Here is a 21207-nt window from a genome sequence, read left to right on the forward strand (position 1 = left end):
TCAGTTTGTTTCTTAGAGTCCACAGTCTCTCATGGTTCATCTCCCCCTCCGATTTCCCCCCCTTCATTTTTCCCTTCCTGCTATCTTCTTCTTCTTCTTCTTTTCTTTTTAAACATATAATGTATTATTTGTTTCAGAGGTACAGGTCTGTGATTCAACAGTCTTACACAATTCACAGTGCTCACCATAGCACATACCCTCCCCAATAATAAATATTTTAATGGACAATGAATGATAAAATGAATCTATCTGAAGATTCAAGTTGCTGATTTGGTCCAGTGAGTCAAGAAAATCTCAGAGTAAATAATGCAAAAATTCAAAGAAGTGTTAAATAATACATAGAAGTTAAGAGACATAGACACAGGTCATTCAAAAACATCTAATGGGAATTCTGGGCAGAAACAAGGGGAGGTGGGCGTACTCATTAAAATATTGTAAGGAATATTTCCTAAGCTGATGAAAGACATAGCTTTTCAGATTGAATGATCTTAGTAAACAACAGGTTGCATTCAAAAGAAGCAAAAATATTCATAGTCACATCCTAGTAAATTTTATAACTCCAAGGATAAACAATATACCTTAAGAACATCCAGAGATTTAAAAATAAGTTACTAAAACCAAGTTATCAGGGTGGCATAGATCTTCATATCTTAAATACTGGGTCACAGGAGAGTCAAGGAATGTCATCAAGTTTCTCAAGGCAAAAAAAAAAAAAAAAAAGGAAGAGAGAGAGAGAGAAAGAAAAGGAAAAGAAAAAAAAGAAAAGAGCCTAGAGTTCTAAACCTGTTTAATCATTAATTAAAATATGGAAAGAATAACAACCCTTATGGATATAAAAGAACTTAAAAATAATCATAATTATGTGATAAAGTTATTTAAGGACATATGCCAACCAAATAAATAAGAATATAAGAAAGCTAAAGAACATGGAAACACAAAAGATGTGTGACATAGAAAATGGGAGCAAATCAGAAGGATTTTAAAATAAAATCTATTAGACCTTGATGCCTGGGTGATCTCCCTTTTAATGACAAGATTTACATCTGCTTCTCTGTGATCCGATTTTACTGTTTTTTTTTTTTTCTGGAATGGATATTTACATATTATAAAGCCTTTTGTGGATTTTGATTTTTATAAACTGGAACAATTAATTTTAGCCACAAGAGAGAATGTATATGTTAAAGCCTTGAAAATATAAAAATTATACTATGAACAAAAATTGGAAGACAGAATGAGGGAAAAGAGGTAGACCAAGAGGCAAGTGATAATTTTCTAAACTTTCAAATACAATACAATTTAAAATGGATAATCAACAAAAGGACAAATAAGCGTTTACTTAGCAGGCATATTCATGAAGGCAAATACCAGAGGAACTAAAAATACATAAATAGGGGCACCTCGGTGGCTCAGTCAGTTGGGCATCTGACTCTTGGTTTCAGCTCAGGTCATGATCTCAGGGTCCTGAGATTGAGTCCCGCATGGGGCTCTGCATTCAGCGGGGAGTCAGCTTGGGATTCTCTCCCTCTGCCCCTCCCCCCATGCTCTCTTTGTCTCTCTCTCAAATAAATAAGTAAAATCTTTTTAAAAAAGTACATAAATGATAAAAATCAGTAGGGAAAAGGGAGAAACTTTGAACTAGTATGAAAACACTAAATTCCACCAAAAGTAAGTTTTTGATGATAGAAAATTTGTCAGCCATTGTTTTAGCCCATTACATCGATTGTGCTTAGCATAATATAAGCAATTGTTATGGGTTGAATGTCAACTTCATATTCTGACAATTTATGAAGTTATAGTAGAGTAGGATGGACCTCCATTCCCATATGGCTTTGTCCTTACAAAATCTGGACACAGACAGACACAACACCATGTGGACATTAAGGCAGAGATCAGATGATTGTCCACAAGCCAAGAACACTAAAAATTATCAGCAGACCACCAGAAGCTAGGAGAGAGGCATGGAAAAGCCAACAGAAGGAACTAACCCTACTGACACCTTGATCTCAGACTTTTGGTCTTCAGAATTATAACAATAAATTTCTACTGTCGAAGCACACAGTTTGAGGTACTGTGTGACAACAGTCCTAGCAAACTGTTATGGCAGTCAAAGAATACTTGTTAAATATATGAATGAAATATCTTTCACAAGTGAACATCATAAATTCTATGTACTGTCACTAATCTATAAATATTTAAAAAGCATATCTTTATAGTTATTTAGGTAATGAACCAGAATTGGAGACAGTTGACAACGGTGGTCCGGAAAAATGGGACTAGTCAGAGAAGAAATTTCACTTTCATTTCATACATTTTTTTTTTTTTTGGCTATATGCGTGTATCACTTATAAAAAGATAAAAATATGGAGTTGGTAAATAAATCAATGTTATCTTACTGGAAGCATCTTTTCTCAAATTAAGCACCGAGATAATTTAAGGCTTGGAATTGATTCAGGGATTTTTACTTCATATAATTACTTATAATTATGGAAAGCATGCTATCTCTCAAACAAAGTAAGTTACATTCTCTGTAGAAGTATCCTCATGTTATTTGCTATAGTTTATAGTTATTTTTATTACAATTTCCAAAGAACTATCAGATAAAATTAAAGATGAGGAAATACAGTGTGAGGCGATTAAGTGATTTAACTGGAGCAAGAAGAGAGTGAAAAAGCCATGTGAATTATTACTGTACACTAAGGTAATGCTCCACGTGCTGTGCCTGTCTTCCCTCACTCACTCGTTCTACAGAAATGTAATAAGCGCACCCTACATGCCATGGCATAGGGGGAGAATGGTGCATAAACTGAGTATGCTAGTCCCTGATTTCAAGGAATTTAATATGATGTGTAGGTTTATGTACTACAGAAGTCCCCCCACCTCCCCCACTTATCCACTGGGGAAACGTTCCAGGACCCTCAGTGGATTCCTAAACCCGCGAAGAGTACCAAACCCCTTGGGTACTGTTTTTCCCTATACATACATACATACATACCTCTTACAAAGTTTAATTTATTAATTAGGCACAGTAAGAGATTAACAACAATAATGAAATAGAACAATTCTAACAATATACTATAATAAAAGTTACTTGACTATTGCCCCTTTCTCATAGTATCTTATTGTACTGTACTCACCCTTCCTGTGAGGACGTGAGACGATAAAATGCCCCCAGGGCGGGAGTGTGTGCGGTGATGAGGTAGTTCTCAGGGCCTATGCTGGCGACTGCTGACGTCAAGATTCTGCGTCAGAAGGAGGAGCCTGGCTTCCGAAGGCAACTGGCTGGGGGGTAACCAAAACCGCGGATAAGGGGGGCCTACCGTAGTTTCCTGAGGCTGCCTCTAAAAAATTAGCACAAACTTAGGGCCTTAAAAGTACAGAACTTTTTTTTTTTTTTTTTGAGAGGGAGTTGGGGGGAGGGGCAGAGGGAGAGGAAGAGAGAGAATCTTAAGCAGGTGCCATGCTGCTCAGCGCAGAACCTGAGGTGGGGCTTGATCCCGGGACTCTGCGGTCATGACCTGAGCCAAAATTGAGTGTCAGACGCTTACCTGAGCCACCCAGGCACCCTCAAAGTACAGAACTTTTTTTCTCTCACAGTTCCCGAGGCCAGAAATCAGTGTGTTGGCAGGGCTGGGCTCTTTCAGAAGGCTCCGCGAGAGGACCCTTCTTTGCCTTTTCCAGCTTCCGGAAGCTCCGGGTGTTCCTGGGCTGCCTAATGCCAATCTCTGCCCCCATCTTCTCACGGCCTTCTGCTCTGTATGTCTGTTGTCTCTTTTGTCATGTATAAGGACACTCGGCATTGGAGGTAGGGTTCACCCAGGTCATTCAGGGTGGTCTCATTTTGAGATTCTTAATTACATCTCCAAAGACTGTCTTCCCCAATCAGGTCACATTCACAGGTTCCCGATTTGGATATGCACATACTTTTGGGGGGCTCCGCAATTCAGTCACTACGATATGGATAAGTGAATAGGTAAGTCCAACCCAGTGTGCTAAGTGCTAGGCTAAGATATGTACAGGGGGTTACAGCACACACAGATGACACCTGGAAGGAAGGAGGCCCCAATTCAGGCTGGGGAGTTCAGGGGAGACCATTTGAGTCAAGTGACATGTGAGGTGCGACCTGAAGAATGCCAGGGGCGGGACGGTGGGCTGGGCGAGCTTTCTGGGGCTGTAAAATGTGAGATGTGAGATGAGGAGAAGCACAGAAGAAACTACAAAGGTGAACAGGGCCCAGAATGTGACTGTCCTTGAAAACCGTGTCTAGCATATTGGAATGTTAAAGCTACAGAGGGGAAGGGGGCAGATTTGCATTGGATAAAGATAATTTGGAGTGCAGCATGAAGTGCGTGAAGTGTGGATTTGTGGGTTTTAGGACTGGAATCCAAAGAAATCAGTTAGGATGATGTTGCAGTAACTTGAGCAAGAGATGGTTGGGAGTTAAGGGGAGAGGGATGAGCAATATTGAGGATGAAGAATTATTATATTCATAACTATTGTTAGTTACCACTAAACTCACAGGTGTATTTCTACAAGTGTTTCTAAAGTGAAGATGGATTCCAAAGCTCTCAACTTTTCATCTGAGCTTTCTTTCTGGCTCTATGACTAGCGCACAGAGAGGAGAGAGAGAGAAACAGAAAGAGAGAGGGAGAGGAGGGGTAACAATATGGATCTAGCAACCGTTATTAATAAACATTTTGAATTTCTGAAACACATCTTTTATAAATGGATTGATTTCCTTCCATTATTAGAGCTGTGGATACACTTTAATTGGCACCGCTCCAAAGTAAACTTGGCTTTTTAAACCCCTTCCTAAGTGAAAGGTTGGGACTATACATTTGGGGAGTGGATATTGCTTATGACTCACTCTTAATTATATGTACCTGCTTAGTTCTTTTAGTTTCAAAAAATTTCATGAGAAGGTTAGGAATGCAGAAGGGTGTTATCAAAGCGGCAGTGGAATTCTGTGCAGAAAGAACGGAGGCAGCAGCAGGGGCAGAAGGTAAATATGTCACTTTCAACATAAGCAGTCCCTCAAGGCAAACAGTAGTGCGCTTCGGGAAAAATCTGCCTGCAGCTTCTCACCTGGGTGCCCACTGCCCCTGACAGGGGTGGTACATAATGACTGACACATGGAAGCAAGACCACCGGGCATCTGTGAGTGGACGGGCCAGCAACTTCAGTGGATTAAATGCTTGTGAATTTGCTAATAATGCCTTCAGAATCAAGTTTTATTGTTAAGTGGTTGAAATGGTAACAATTACTTGAAAACACTGTGTCAAGTATAACTCTTTGGATTTGAAATGCAGAACCACCACAACAAAAATCCCTAGTCAAGGTTATGATTCACTGCAAGTGTGTCACCTACCCCTCTTTGGTAGTTTAAGCATGACTTTGTAGCTGTTTTACATTCCCTTCCAATAGCCGTGGTTCCTAGGTTCTACTAACACACTTCAACTATTTGCTTCTTAGTAGAGACTGACTCTTAACATTTCTTGCACGAGCCCTCCTACATATTATGTAGGAACTCAAACCACAGTTTGGGCATTTTTGTTATTTGCGGTATTCTGTTTTAGCCTCTCATCATAAACAATGGATTTTACATGACTTCAATGTACGTTGATAACAGATAGTAGCACACAAATTTTCCTTCTTCAGGACTGCAGCTCTTCTTGCCCTTCTTTACTATCCTCCCTTACCTCCAACAACTTGATGTCACCAAGTTTTGTTCCAATGACTTGTACGGTAACTGGAGCTCCAGCTAAGTATTGTACAGTTCTCTGACTTTAGAAGGGAATACTGGAAGCACAAATATTAGGCGGCAGCTCACATGGATAAGTGACTATATCAGCATTGTGACTTATCTACTGACATCTCCTGAGTAAAACTGGTCCCCTTAAAAATGAAAAGATTTATATGAAAGTTAGAAATTAAAGTTTGTAATCAACTGGCTTCCTGTAAGCAATTACGGCTATTGCCTATTTATTTTCTATCAATAAAATAAATGATCTCAGGGTTCAGGTTTGGAAATTTAGGATTACAATAACTGTAATGTATTGCATGTGAAGAACAGATTTATTTCCATTTTAAGTTGCCCAGAATAGGCTGATGGACAACTTTGCATGCTTTTTATTTCTAGTCTATGTCACATTTTAAGTATAAAAATTTAGTGCTTTATATAATCACTAATATGCTTAAAAAATTTGCGTGAAGATTATACCGAAATCTGCTGGCTAATTTCCTTTCTCTCCTTGCCTCCTTAATGATTGCTCACAGTATGGAACTTGTTTGAAATACTTTTCAGCTTGTTTAAAATTTATCATGCCTCAACCCAAACACTGAAGACATCTGAGAGAAACCACTTTGTAACTTCTAAGTGGATAGAGATAATATTTATGATATAAGTCTATGTTGATCACAGGGAAAGAGTACAAAATGATTGAATTAAATGAAAATTCATGCCTCAAGAAAGAGTAACTTTTTAATATAAAACTAGAAACCAGGAGAAGCTCAGAAAAATAAACTTATTTTAGACTCAATTTTCAGGTTTTTAAAAATTTATTTTATATTCTTGTCAGCAGATACCCGAAATGGTAGTTAAATTCTTAAAGCTGTGGGGTTGTTTTTTTTTTTTCTTCTTTGCACACCAAGTGGACAAATGTCTGAAATAGAAGGATAAAACATTTCCTTTCATCATTCAAAAAAACCTTAATATTAGGTTTGTGTTACATTTTGATGTTGGCCAATTCTTTCTGATTACTTTTAAATTATAGCTTCTCCATGATAATATGCAACTCAGCATCTTCTCCGTGGGGCAGCAACTTTACGTTGGTAACAGGACATACCACTATTAACACTCTAAATTATAGCCCCTTGTCCTTGTCAATACACACATATTATTCCAGTTAAAGTGAAATGCAAGAATGTTCAAAGTCTCTTCCAGCTGGAACATTTCATGAACCTATGAAAAGCAAATTCTGTCTCTCATCCCATATTTGTTTGTAGGATGCTACCTACACCAGTCTAGTCAAGCAGACAATGTCTTGCTTGTTGGGTAAATGAACATGTGACAGGATGTTAAGCATCATGCTACCATCTTACAGCAAGATGAAGACAAAATGCAAGGGATGTTATTGAGAAATGGGTCAAAATTAACGTCCTAATACCCAATGGCAAATACATACTAGGAGAAATAACAACTCTGCACCCAAGAGCTCAGCCATTCGTTTCTTAATGTAGGCACTGGTCTGCTGTGTTGACCAAACTTCACTTCCCTGTGCCTTTGGTGGGAGGGTGGAAGAGTGAGAAAATGGTCCATTGACCTTGAAGTTGATATTTACCACAGAGGCCTCGCCTGCATCTGGTTTCCTTTTACATCTCCCTTGGAAACATGTGGGAGTAGAACACCACCAGCCAACTTGCAAATGTCCCTGTGGTAGTGACCACTTACTTCCTCTGTGTTTTGTCACATCCTCTACTCCAAGTCTCAAAGACTGCATTGTTGCAGCGAGCCAAATACGGCATCTCAGATTGTGCCTGATCATTGCAGACATTGAAAATTAATTTATACAGGTATGTAATTTTTATATATGTATTATATATATTAATTTACATCTATGGATATACTTATACAATATTTTTGTTCAGTAAACCTATGTTATCCTTAATATTCTGCTTGTAGGCTTTAGACACTTCACAGTTCTCTTAAGAAAAAGTTGAACTCATTCAAAAATTCATAGAATGGATTTTATGCTACAAACTGACACAATCTAAATAATATTTAAATCACAGTGTTGAAAACGAAGGTTGTCATCAGCACACTGAGTGTGAGCCCCGATCTTTCACTGTGTCAAAACAGAGGAGGAACGGCATGGTCAGAGTGCTGTCCTCTGCACACATTGTCATCCATCAGACAATTCACATCACTCAGAGAGACTGTGGGCTCTTATTATTAAAGAATTCCTTTATTTAAACTCAAGGAAGATGAAAACTTTTATCAGATATTCATGAAGTACATTTCTCATGTTATACTCCGACTGAAATACCTTTGGGTACCACTTCAAAGTGACTCTGAAGAAAATTTTCAATTGTGCATCAGGCCAGTATGTGAGTGGAATGTGAAACATCGTAATCAGAATTGAATTTTTAACAAGCAAGGAATTATTCTCTTGCTTTTTTACTTCTTACGTTTTTAGTCAATTATGCTTTTAAATCACCTTGTTACGATTGCCGATCATAAAAAATTAATTAGTAGCACTCCATGGATGATTCTTATCTATGAGAGTATGAAAATTATTGAGAATCACTGTCTCATCACCATTTTATAGTTGAATCATTTTTTTAAAGATTATATCTATTTATTTGACAGAGAGAGACAGAGAGAGAGAGAGCACAAGCAGGTGGAGTGGCAGGCAGAGGGAGAGGGAGAAGCAGGCTCCCTGAGGAGCAGGGAGCCTGATGCGGGGCTTGATCCCAGGACCCTGGGATCACGACCTGAGCTGAAGGCAGTTGCTTAACCAACTGAGCCACCCAGGCACCCCTAGTTGAACCATTTTGTGAGTACATCTCCCAATAATGTTTTAGTCATCAAGCAAATGTCCACGTTCTGCATTTCACTTTTCTGCTAACCAAATACTAGCTGGGAGCAAATTAACACAGCTAGCATTTTTTTTTTTTTTTCCGGGACTCATTAGTATGCTGAAATCTGATTATTTATTTATTTATTTATTTATTTAAGGTTAAGGGAGCCCAGAAGCTAAAAATCTAAGTTTGAAAACAAAGTTGCTTTGCCTAAGCTAAAGCATGGCATATGAAGTACTGTCCTCCCCTTTTGATGTTTATATCCCCATGAAATAATTTGCAAAAGACACCTTAGCATTTAAAAGTGACTGTTTACAAAATGGCTTTCTTGAAGTATTTGTTTATTTCATTTACTCCCTAAGACTAAAATCTGGTATTTAAAGAAAATAAAGTTTTACACCTCAAGAACAGTTAAAGTTGAGACAGAGAGATTCCTCTCCTTCATTCTCAACAGGGCACTGTCTTTGCATTCCTCAAAGCGCAGCTCAGGCATCACTTGGTGAAACCTTCTTTGACTTCCTCCCTAGGGACAGAGTCCCTCTCCTAGCCTGTAATGCTCCTAGCTCCACAGATTTTAATACTTTCTACCTTGGGTTAGGTTGAATTATGCTGTTAATGTACTTGTGGTTCCAAAGCTAATATCATATTAGGTTCTAAAAGGAATAGTTATTAAAGTTAATTTAACTGAATATTTTGTTGTTATGTTATTATGTTACATTGCCCTTTCAATAGGTAAACTCCTTTAGGTAAGGATGCATATATGATTTTTATTTGGATCTTATACCACACATGACAAAGTGCTGGGACAGGGAAGGACCCTAATATTTATTTAGTTAATAAATGCATATTCCAGGCCTTACTATATAATGATATTTAGATAGCAAAGATGTCCATGAGGGTTGACTTATTTTCTAAATCCTCTCTCAAGTTTTGTCAGTCTTTCCTCACACCTGTTCTCAGACAGTTCAGCTTACTCTCAGATCTACAGGACAATTTAGTAAAACAAACAAACAAACAAACCACAACTATTGCTACTAATAGCTAAAGTCCATGGTGTTGTCTACCTGTCAGGCTCTGTTTTCATTACTTCTCTATATTAACATTCACTCTTCCTAACAACAGAGTGAAGTATTCCATTATACAGATGAAAAAACTGAGGCATGGAGAAAATCAGTAACATACAAGATTACAAAGCTACAAGTGAGGGAAGCAGCTTGGTTTCAGAGTCCATTGGCTTAATTACTTGGTTCTATGCATACCCACGGTGTAGACGGTGTGGAGACTTACCACGGGCCATGCAGCACTCCGGAAATCTTCAACTAAAAGTGGCTACTACCCTGGCTGCTACTTATGCTATGAATATAGATTCTGCCTGCAATTTTTCAGTTATGTAATTGTCAATTCACCTTGAATTTTGGTTAAAAAATGGATTGTTACAGGAATTGTACTGAGTAGTTTGTTTAATCACATTTTCTATCTCATTTAATGTTCTAGCAACCATGTGATGTAAGGAATGCTGTCTTCACTTTTTTTTAGGGACAAATCAGCTTTACAAAGACTAAATGATACCCTTCAATTTAGACTCTGCTCTTCTCATCAACAGCTTATTCTCTCGGTTAGAAAATCAAGGTCAGACTGGGGCATCTGGGTGGCTCAGTTGGTTGAGCGTTTGCCTTTGGTTCGGGGCATGATCCCAGGGTCTTGGGATCGACCCCCACTGTGGGCTCCCTGCTTAGCAGGCCCCTGCTTAGCAGGGAGCCTGCTTCTCCCACTACCGCCTCCTTGTGCTCTCTCTCTCCCTATCTCTCTCTCTCAAATAAATAAATAAATAAAATCTTAAAAAAAAAAAAAAGCACAGCCAAGGTCAGACCAAGCCATTCATTTTCTAGACCAAATAATAATGCTATTTCAACTTTTTTTTTTTTTAAACCTCTGGGTTAACTTTTAATGCATATAAAAACCCTTAATGTATATAAAATCCTTTTCAAGTTCCAGTGGCTCAAAAAATAGAACCCCAAATCGAACAGTTTGATGAATCACTAGTTTTATTCCTGTGCCAATGCAGAAACAGAACTGAAAAAAAGAATAAAAGTGTATTTTCCTCTTTGCTTATGTTTCCTTTGAAAATTGTAAGGCTATCCCTAAAGTAGCACTATAATTTTCTTGACAGTTAGAATATTATCTGTGGAATAGAGATCTTGTTGGCAGCAGGGATAAGTACTTTATTTCTAAGAGCACGAGCCAGAAAGTGAACAGAGTCTGTTGACACCACTGAACTTAGTGCCCAGATAACAGAGGCAGGGCCCTGTTCCATAGGCTACGTTAGTTATCCCAACTTTTGTGGATATTGGCATTTCTTGGAGGGATGCAGCCAAAGCTTATGGTGGTTTTGTTGGTATTAAAAGATTAATAAGTTGGTCCTGGTTTATAGTAACAGAAATCCATGAGGAAGAAACTAAATCAGTTTCACTATTACGATAGCCTCTAATGTGCAATTGGCTCTGAAATACCCATTATTTAAAATAATATCATAAACATGTATTAATTCTTGCTCCAATAAAAGCTGATGTTGGGTTAATGTGAATTTATTAATGATCTTGTTACTAATAATGTAAATTTGCAGTTTGGGTCCAAGTCACTGCTTGGATCAGAGGCTCATCACACATCATAACTACTTTAAAAAAAAAAAATATGGAACAAGAAACATCCAGATCTAATTGCTGTCATTCAGAGTATGTTTTTCTGCCTTAGAGGCACCTGGCAGCAGATCTCCCTACTTCATGTGGTTTTCACGATATAAATTACAAAGAAATTTACTACTGTCTGACACTTTCTAAACAAATCCCTTAATCTCTCCTACTCATTTGTCTTTCAATCTCTTACTCTATTTTTCCTGTCATTTCCCCTCCACTCCACCCCCAACTTCCTCAGAATGACATGAACCAAAAAAGTTGGAGAATTTCTGAACCAGTGGCTTCCCAACATTTTTGATCATGTGCTCCTCAGTGACCATGCGTATGTTATTTACTTATAAACTATAACATATACTTTTGTATTAATATATATCTTATAAAATATATATAAAATTAAAGGATAAATTAAAAATCAATGTGAATGACTATTCTAATATTTTCCTCCTCTACACTTACTCTTGCCCATTCCTCCCTGGAAATAACGGAGTAGATTCTAAATAGCATTAACCCCCCAGATTTCTCTGTACTGGATTAGTTACAATGAATTAGTTGTTTTGAGACAAACAGTAACAATAATCAAACTTGAAGGTTGCCTCAGAGACCCAGATTTTACATAGTTCTTTTCTCCCTCTTCTTTCATGCTCTGTTTTAGCATGGAACTAGCAGGGAGCACAGATAGGAGATTATGGTACAAAGCATGTGATATCTGGTTTCTGATGTGGGTTGTATGGTTCCATTTCTTCTACATCTTTATACGTGTGCTCTAGACACCTGATTTTGTTTTCTGAAAATAAATCCTTTACCATGACAGGAATATTCATTCACTCAAACACTTATGAATAGAGTTCTAAGCCTTGGGCTGAATGATACAGACATAAATTTGAACTGCTACAGACACAAAACTGCCCCCACCAAGCTTAGGCTTTAGTTAGCAATGGTGCGATCAAATGGTTCTATAGTAAATGTTATAAAAGAGATAACTCTTCTATGAGTGAAGAGAGAATCAAGCAACTAATTTGGCTGAGGAATTTGGGAAAGTCCCCCCAAAGAGAAACTCTTTGAGGAACTTTAAATAGCTCATCAGGGCTTTACCTTCAGCCTGGTGGATATACGGCCAGGCAGGGCTGGCTCTCTTCACCAGAGTTCCTCAGGTGAACTGATAATAACAATAATTTATTTCCACCCGCTCTATAATCACTGGACTCAAATTCATGTTCCTTGTCTCCTCCTTAAACTCCTGCTGGTGATAACCACAATTGCATCGTGCTGAAATAGGATCTGATTCCAGCCTTCTACAAATCCAGTTTTTGTCAAGGACTTGCTTTTCCTTGCAATTGACTGGGGCGTCTTGGTATCCTACCATAGCTTTTTTTTTTTTTTTAAGATTTTATTTATTTATTTGAGAGAGAGAGAATGAGAGAGAGCACGAGAGGGAAGAGGGTCAGAGGGAGAAGCAGACTCCCCGCCGAGCAGGGAGCCCGATGTGGGACTTGATCCCGGGACTCCAGGATCATGACCCGAGACGAAGGCAGTCGCTTAACCATCGCTTAACTGAGCCACCCATGCGCCCTATCCTACCATAGCTTATCCTTCTCTCTTCCTATCTTTCTTTCTCCTTTTCTTCTCCTCCTCTTCCTGGGCCCCACCCCTTCTCTCTTTCTCTTGCACTACTGTTCCCTCCCTGTGGTGCTAGCCTTATGGGTTAGTCAAACAGAAGCCTTACTTGGGAACTCCAGCAATGTTTCAGGGACTATATGCTTCACCATGTAAGGAACTGCTATCTGGCTCACAGTGGTATACCAGATACATGGAATGGGGCTGGTCTTATCAGACACTATATCTGATGTTATCTTTTATCATATAATTAAATGTGTTTTTCTTCTTTATGCATTTCTATATGGTTTTAGGGGAATCATGTTTATTATGAGGCAAAATATTTGAGCCCCAAATACTTGCAAATATGTTTTTGACTTTCTAGTTGTTTGTAAGGCAAAAACCAGTTTAAATGGCATAAAATAATTTGATGGTTTTCAGTGGCCTAACAACACAAAATGAGCTATTAGTGAAGTTACCAGATGTACCTGGGACAGAAACCCAGCTAAAATATGGCTGGGAAGACCTAGCATTAACTATCTACATGCCAACTTTCCACTGGGCAATGACTTCTCTGCCAGCCCTAAGCCTTGACCTAGGGAAACGAAGTTTAAAAACAATACAGTCTATTCAACAAGACGGTGTCTTTAAAACCCACGTGAACTTAGTGTAAAAGCATACTGTTATTATGAATCTATCGGCAAAGCTATATATACCTTCCCTGCTTTCTAGTCCTTCCCTCTTTGTCAAATGATACTAGGCTTATTAACAAACCCTAATTCTCCCACTAGTCCTTGCTTTCATTCAATGTATCTTAGGGCCTTAGCTTAACCATCCTTTCGTTTTTTATTTCTTAGACAATTTTTTCCTTCCCTTTTATATTCTTCCAGCTGGCTTCCTATCTTTGTCCATTCTATCTTTTGCGTAATTTACTATGTTCTTTATGTCACCCATCGGTCAATGACAGCCTCCTCATGCTACAAGGCTCCCACATAGGCATTCAGGGGACAGAAAAAAACAGGAAGGTCATAGAAAGGAATGAGAAGGTCATTTCAAGTATGAGTGCACTTTTCCTGAATTTATACATATTTTAGAGATAGGGTAAGGAGAACATCCTTGATTTTATCAGTCATTTCTAATTAACGTATTACATTTGTCCAGAGATAAAGTACAGTATAATGTTTTGCTCCTGGGAAGTTTTCCACAAAAAGAGTGCAGCATTTGGTGAACATCACTTTGAATTGTTTCTTAACACAGAAGATATTCTGTAGTGTGAAATTAAATCAAGTATTTATAGAAAATACCACAGAACATATAGCAGCCTGTTTATTCCTTTCACGACATGCCATCATATACTGGAATAGATTTATGGGAGGGTGTTGTTCTTCAACATATTTAATGTTATGAGTTAGCCCTCATTATAAAATTTCTCCTTCTTTGACAATAGAATTTTTAGCAGACACCTGCTTATCCAGAATACAGGCTCCATTTCTCAGCCCTTTTTGCTAGGTGTGGCCGTGCAACTAAAGTCTAGCACATGAAATATGAGAGAAAAAGAAGTGTGTCCCTTCTGGGTTCTGCCTTTACACAGGAGTGTGTTCAACCCTGTACTCTCTCTTTTTCCCACTGACTTGACTATCTATGAGGGATCAAGGTGGTAGAGCAGTTAGATCAAAGAAGCCTAGGGTTTTGAAAACATAGAGGCTACATATTGGTCCAGAACTCTTTATACCCAATTATTATGTGTATGTGAGAATAAAGATATTGTTTAAGTCACTTTTATGCTGGTTTTCTACAACAGCAGTCAAAAGTATAGCGTAAACGATATAGTTTAGTTTATTGTTGGAATGTGAGATTTTTGTTCGAATGTGGAATTAGGTGTCTTCTCAAGGTTCAGATCATTTTTGCATATTTTGGAGTTTATATTGCTTTGTAATATGGTTTATGTTTTATGTGAGCAAATAAACATATGTTCGTACATTTATATAGTATCATGGTTATGCAAGACTTTGGGGACTATTGCAATAGTCTCTAGAGAAGACTGAATTTTGAACTCTCTTTAATTAGCTAACCACCATCGAGAATAAATACACTAGTTCTTTAAAAAAGTCTAACCTCAAGTCTTTCCCTACATATTTTCCATCTTCACATCTCATTTGGTTTAAAGAGACCACTTCTTAGATTGACTCCCTCCTCCAGATTTCTGTGGAATTTGTCTCTGAGAATTGCTCTTAACCAGCTGCCTTACCCCAAAGACCCACCCACGCTCTATAAGCAAGCACTGGTCATATGCCGCACGACCTTCTGACCCATTTGCTAATGTCTGTTCCTAATCTACTTGGTTTTCCTTTGATTTCAGTGGCTTCAATTCAATGATGTGTTTCACCATATTTAAGAGAATTATTAGCTTAAAAGATTAATATTTATATATCCTGCAAATGCAGTCCTCTCCACTTGAGACTCTTAATAAATATATGCGTAGCTATCTGTGATGGCCAGAAATAACACTGGAAAACAACAAAAAAATACATCATGCAAAACAATGAACGCCTGCCAAGATTGATAGGTTTCAAGGAATGATAATGTATATCTGAAGTACACTGCTATTTCAGTACCTTCTGAGGATCATTCTTAGAAGCTCTACTTTAGTTTTCTTCTTTTTTCCAAGTCTTAGAATCTTGATTATATCATGACCTCCCCCCCCAAAAAAATCATGCTCAAAAATTCAATGAAGGATTTGGTTCACTCATATGATCATCAGATAGTAAGCTGATTAAAGTTCTCCCACTAAAATTTTATTAGTTTATGTTCTACTTCACCTTTTCATGCACTAACATTAAAGCTGTCACCATGGCTGACAAATAGTTTTACAGATATAGACAATTAAGCAAATTCTTTTCAGCATCTGGTACCTAACCCCTTAGACATAAAAATGTGGCTTGTGTGTCTCCCCAAAAGGCCTATCTCTTTTTAAACAATGTTCACTGGCATTAGGCAGTAGTTGATTGGAACTCTTGTCAATATTTTGAAAAACTTTATAAATATTGGTTTCCATTTCAAAGGAGTGATGATAATCATAATAACTATTTAAGGGGTCATTTTATGCCATGCAGAAAATGCTCCAAATAGTTTATAGATCTAATATTTTGTTTTTGTACTTTTGTTCATTATGTGTACTTCATCCATAATCCTATCACCTTTTATAAAAATTATATAGGAAAAAAGGTGAAAATCCCCTGCTTCTACACTTTTAATTCCGTTCTTTCAAAGTAACTGCTTTTAACAATCTTATGCCTATTTAACCAGAATTTGCACAGTCTTATTTAATCAGAGAGCTTCACACCCCTGTCCCTATTTATATCTATATACACACGTTTTGTCCTATAAGGTTGGTATGTGCTAGAGATAGTGGTCTGCCACTGCCTTTTTCCACATACACTATATCATGAGCATTATTAAGTTAATGCACACAGAACTCACTCTATTTTTTTAAAACTTTTTTTAAGATTTTATTTTTATTTATTTGACAGAGAGAGAGTGAGAGAGCACAAGTAGGGGGAGCAGCAGAGGGAGAGGGAGAAGCAAGCTCCCCGCCGAGCAGGGAGCCCAATGCAGGACTCCATCCCAGGACGCTGAGATCATGACCTGAGCTGAAGGCAGTCGCTTAACCGACTGAGCCACCCAGGCGCCCTCACTCTTATCTTTTTTTTTTTTTTTTAAGATTTTATTTATTTATTTGACAGACGGAGACACAGCAAGAGAGGGAACACAAGCAGGGGGAGTGGGAGAGGGAGAAGCAGGCTTCCTGCCGAGCAGGGAGCCCGACGTGGGGCTCGATCCCAGGACCCTGGGATCATGACCTGAGCCGAAGGCAGACGCCTAATGACTGAGCGACCCACCCAGGTGCCCCCTCACTCTATCTTTTTAATGGCTACATAGCATTCCAACTATAGATAAGCAATAATTAAACATTCTTTATTGATGGAAATTTAGGTTGCTTCTTTTTTTGTAAGTAACATACAATATAATGATGAATATCTCTGCCCATATATTTTTATGAATTTGTTTTACTATTTCCTTTGATAGAGTTCTAAAACGGCTAGTTGCCAATTCAAAGGTATTTTAATATTCATTCAGTATAAAATAGAACAGAAATTCCTACAGACTTTGATTATAGAGGCTTCTCCCATAATCATACTTTTCCAGAGTAAATCCTAAACTTGAAATTTTGCATTTAATCTGTTTCTTACAAAGCATCCCAAATGAGCTATAGAGTCAAAGCAAATATTCAACCAGACAATGCCATAACACTTTAGAATGATGAAATGCTTTAAATAGAATATTTAAGTTAGAACTTGTAAATAGGTTATAATTACAGCTCTCATAATGTAGCCATGCTATAGTGACATGTCCAAGAGCAAATTCTTTCCAGCATTCTTAGTATTGATATAAATGTCCAAGTGGTGAGCATATGTTTCTGGAATGTTTAATGTTTCTGTCGGCTGTTGGGCAGGGTTTGTCTTATTTTAGGGGAGCTATGTCATAGGTCAGTTAATAATTTCTTTTGTCATTATTGCATTCCCAACAGATTTGATAGGATAAATGGACATTTCTGAAAAAGTGACCAGAGCATGCCAATCATAACAGCTTTATGGAGCATTAATATTTTAATACAATATATGAGGAAGGAAGAGTTTGCCAGAAGCACAGAATGCTCTGTTGTCATATAGTTTGAGCACATTGATCTTTGTTTTCAAGTCTTGGACTTCATTTAAACTAACTTATGATAAAACTATGGACCTAGTTTGTTAGCAAAACCACAGTTTATGGAAACCAGACTTTTTTTTTTAACCACAAAGAGAGTTAGAGATTTTCTTCCTCATTGTAGATAGCCCCAGTTGAACAGAACTAAGAACACTGGTTTTGTGTTAGGAGAACTGCAACTATGGATTAGTATTATATCATAAGACGGGGGAGGATGTTATCCAATCTACAGGGAGGTTTCAATGCCAATGACCATGTTGGGTTTTTAGAAGAAATTATATTTGTACTTATATCAGGATTGCAAAGCACTACAGTGTTGGAAGAATTTGGAGAAAATCCTAAAGATAAGACAAACTTTGGCCAAGAGTCTACTAGCTAAACCATGCTTCCTGTAACTCCAGTCTTTGCTTCTCTCACTTGGAAACTTCTTAGGGGAATATGGCATCTACAGTATTAGTCAAAGGGGACTTGGCATCAAGAATAATTTCAGTTATTGGCTCTTTTTGGTTAAGAGTTAAAGAAAAGTTGATACATCTATTGATGGCAAATGTGCCAGAATATTATTTAAAATAGTATCAGCATAAAGGGCGTAGGGGATACTGTGGCCTTTGTATACGTAAAGGAGTGCTTTGCCACATGTAATTCATAGCCCTTTAATTATGATAAAACATACTTTTTAAAGGGAAAAAGAAATAAGCCCAAATAATTGACATTAAATAAAGAAAATACTATGACTTTCTTTCTTTCTAAAAACTAGAGAACACTATTCAGATAGGCCTTGACCTATGAGCTATCTGGTGGCTCTTTAATCCCAATTAAAGAAAGCGAAACCAATTCTGTCTTCAACACAATTCCAGAATACAATGTTCACAAACTATTATAAATACTATTAGTGAAATGAATCGGTTATTGATATTTTAATTTTTGCAGATTTTGACGGTTTCTCCAAGAAGATATCTCGGAGTTATACAGTTACACTATAGGGCAAAAGAAACATTCACATATCTCTTGAATCTGAGCAAAATAATAAGTGACGGCCACAAGGATATTTATAAAATCCCCAAAGCCAGATAATCTTTGCATGTGTCTTACCTTTCTTTTGCGAAGCCTGACGGGGTTATCTGTGGGCTCCTGGGTGGCCAGAGTTTCCTTTAAGTGTAAACACTGCATGCCATCTCCTGAGCTGACCTGTGGGAGACTTTTGTTTTGATGTTCTGAGAAACCACTCTTCTTGAGGCCATTTTCAGCTGACATTCCACTAGGGCAGGAAGGAGGTTGCAGGAGGCAGCTTCTAGAATCTGCTTTTAATAACGGCAGTCCTCTGTCCATGCAAGGAAGAGCCAAGAACTCACCCTGTACTACGTCGCAGGTGTTTCTTTCATGTTCATCTTTAGGGAAGTCAAGTTTCCTTCGTTGCTGAGCAATTACAGCAGAATTAAACAATTGCTTCTCAGGCACAATATCTTTCACATTCGAAGAGTCACATGCATTTATTTTGTTAGATGCATCTTTTTTTTCACTTAAGCTTATATCATTGCAAAGCTCCAGGCTTTCACTTACAATGTCAACAACTTTTTTCTCCCCCCTTTCTTCTACCAGTGCTGAGTCAGCTCCAGCAGCCATTCTCCAGGAATTACTTGGGTGACCTTCCATGACGGGCAGCATCTTTACTGAGGAGCCTGCTCCTCTGTTGCTATGTTGGTCTGATATTTTTTGTCCTTGGGCAGTTAACATCTGTTTATCATCTGTAATATATGGATCGGAATCGGTATCCTCATCAGAAACATGCACCAGTGTTTCTGTGCTGGCCTCCAGAGAAAGAAACTGATCTCCACCTTCGTGGCTGTCATTTTCATCCACCTCCTTTGAAATGTGACCCATGGGCCTCCCAGGAAAGTCTCTCAGCTCTGAACCATGGCAGTAGTCTGGTAGTGAAACACACCTCTCTTTACGATCCACATTTAAAGATGCATCTTTTTCCATACTTGCCTGCAAGCTGTCAGCTACTAGTCCATGATGACATGCTGGGTTATAATCATCAGAATTAAAAGGCTGTCCCATCCATTGGGTCACATGTTCTTCCCAGCTTCTCTTTCTGATAGCTACAGACATGTCATCGTAGTTTAACAACAGTTAGAGAGATACGTTCCATATGAGACTAAAGGAGATGGAACTTGATGAAAGATGACTTCATATGCACTGACTGAAGAAGAGAGTGAGTTTTGTCATTTCACCACCTATTAAAAAATGTAAAAATATATATATCGTTCAGGATCATCATTCTCAAGTCAAAATATATGTTGGAAAAGAGAGCATTTAATCTGTGCTATGAAAGATTAAGTAAGAGATCTTACAAAGCTTCTATTCAATGGCTTGAATGATGTTACTTCTTTAAGAAATCGCCTCGCTTTAGGACAAAATTTTGCATTTAATATTTCTGGTCAAAAAGCAATGACAACACTTTAAATGCAGCTGGATTGATTGACCTACTAATGAATGAAGATATAAGTACTGAATGTTTGAAACTCCCTTAAGAACATATTTGCGTTGCAGGACTTAATAAAATTCACCAAAAGAAACTTGTTGCTCTAGCTTCCATGCTTTTGTGCTTTACTTTTATGAACACAAGTCCTTATAGAAATCTATTTGCTGTTTGGTTTGAATTGCAGCAAAAGCCACCAGGGAACCGTTCATGCAAAATTTGAGCCATAGAGACAGCACGTGCAATGTCTTAGTTTGTGAAAGAGCTAACGTGGATCCCAAAATCCCAGGATGTAATTTACTCCGGGGAATGATCAAGAAGCTTGGAACAATCTAGTTTAGCTCCTATTAACACATAATTCATAAGAAAGTGTAATGCAGACCACTGACCATGCCTTAGGATAAATACATTTACATGCATGCTATCACTGTTAACTACTAGCTAGCAAGTTTGTTTTGTTGAAGCTTAGAGACGTTATATAAGTTGCCCAAGGTCAAACATCCAGGAAGTATGCCAGGATTCGAACTCGGCCCTGGTTCTAACTTAGACAGCCAACAAACTTCACTGTTGTCATGGAATGAAACTCTACCTGTGCCGCTTCCCTCCACCTAGCTTTAGTATGTCTAAAATCTAAACTCCTTATGTAGGAATTCAGCGAACCAAAAAGAAGATGTGAGCGTGATAAAACAATTGGGACAATTCCTCAGAAATTTCAGTCACATTCTTTTTGGCTTCTAGGGAGTTTAGTTTGTATACTGCTATTAGAATTTGACCATAAAAATGTAAGTAAACCAGAAAACCAGGCCCAAGATAAGGTAGAATATAAACACATTCCAGGTAGCCTTTCCCTTTTTGCCCTGAATTATTCAAACCCTCAGTTCAAGGAAACAAATTATACCAATGTAAACTGAACTTTACAAAAATGAATAATCCAAATGTTGTCCCATAATGAAACCAGATTATTGGACCATAAAAGAAAAATCCCATTCAAAAGAGCAGACACTTCTAGTTTTTCCTCCACACAAGAACTGTCAGCACATAATATGGATTGGCTTATTGATTTCGGCCATAAACAAGATTAACTGCTGTGCTGGTTTT

General features: G+C 37.9%; 1 protein-coding gene across 2 annotated transcripts in view; it reads right to left on the reverse strand.

Annotated features, from left to right (window-relative positions):
- DLC1 (DLC1 Rho GTPase activating protein) overlaps positions 1-21207 on the reverse strand; it is a 419617-nt gene that overhangs the window by 386242 nt on the left and 12168 nt on the right. For both annotated transcript variants that reach the window (XM_027597776.2, XM_027597782.1), the window contains exon 2: positions 18720-19864. In XM_027597776.2, coding sequence (XP_027453577.1) covers positions 18720-19739 — 1020 coding nt within the window. In that variant the 5' untranslated portion in view covers positions 19740-19864. The remainder of the gene's footprint in view (positions 1-18719; positions 19865-21207) is intronic.

The sequence above is a fragment of the Zalophus californianus genome, chromosome 2, assembly GCF_009762305.2.
Source record: "Zalophus californianus isolate mZalCal1 chromosome 2, mZalCal1.pri.v2, whole genome shotgun sequence".
NCBI lineage: Eukaryota > Metazoa > Chordata > Mammalia > Carnivora > Otariidae > Zalophus > Zalophus californianus.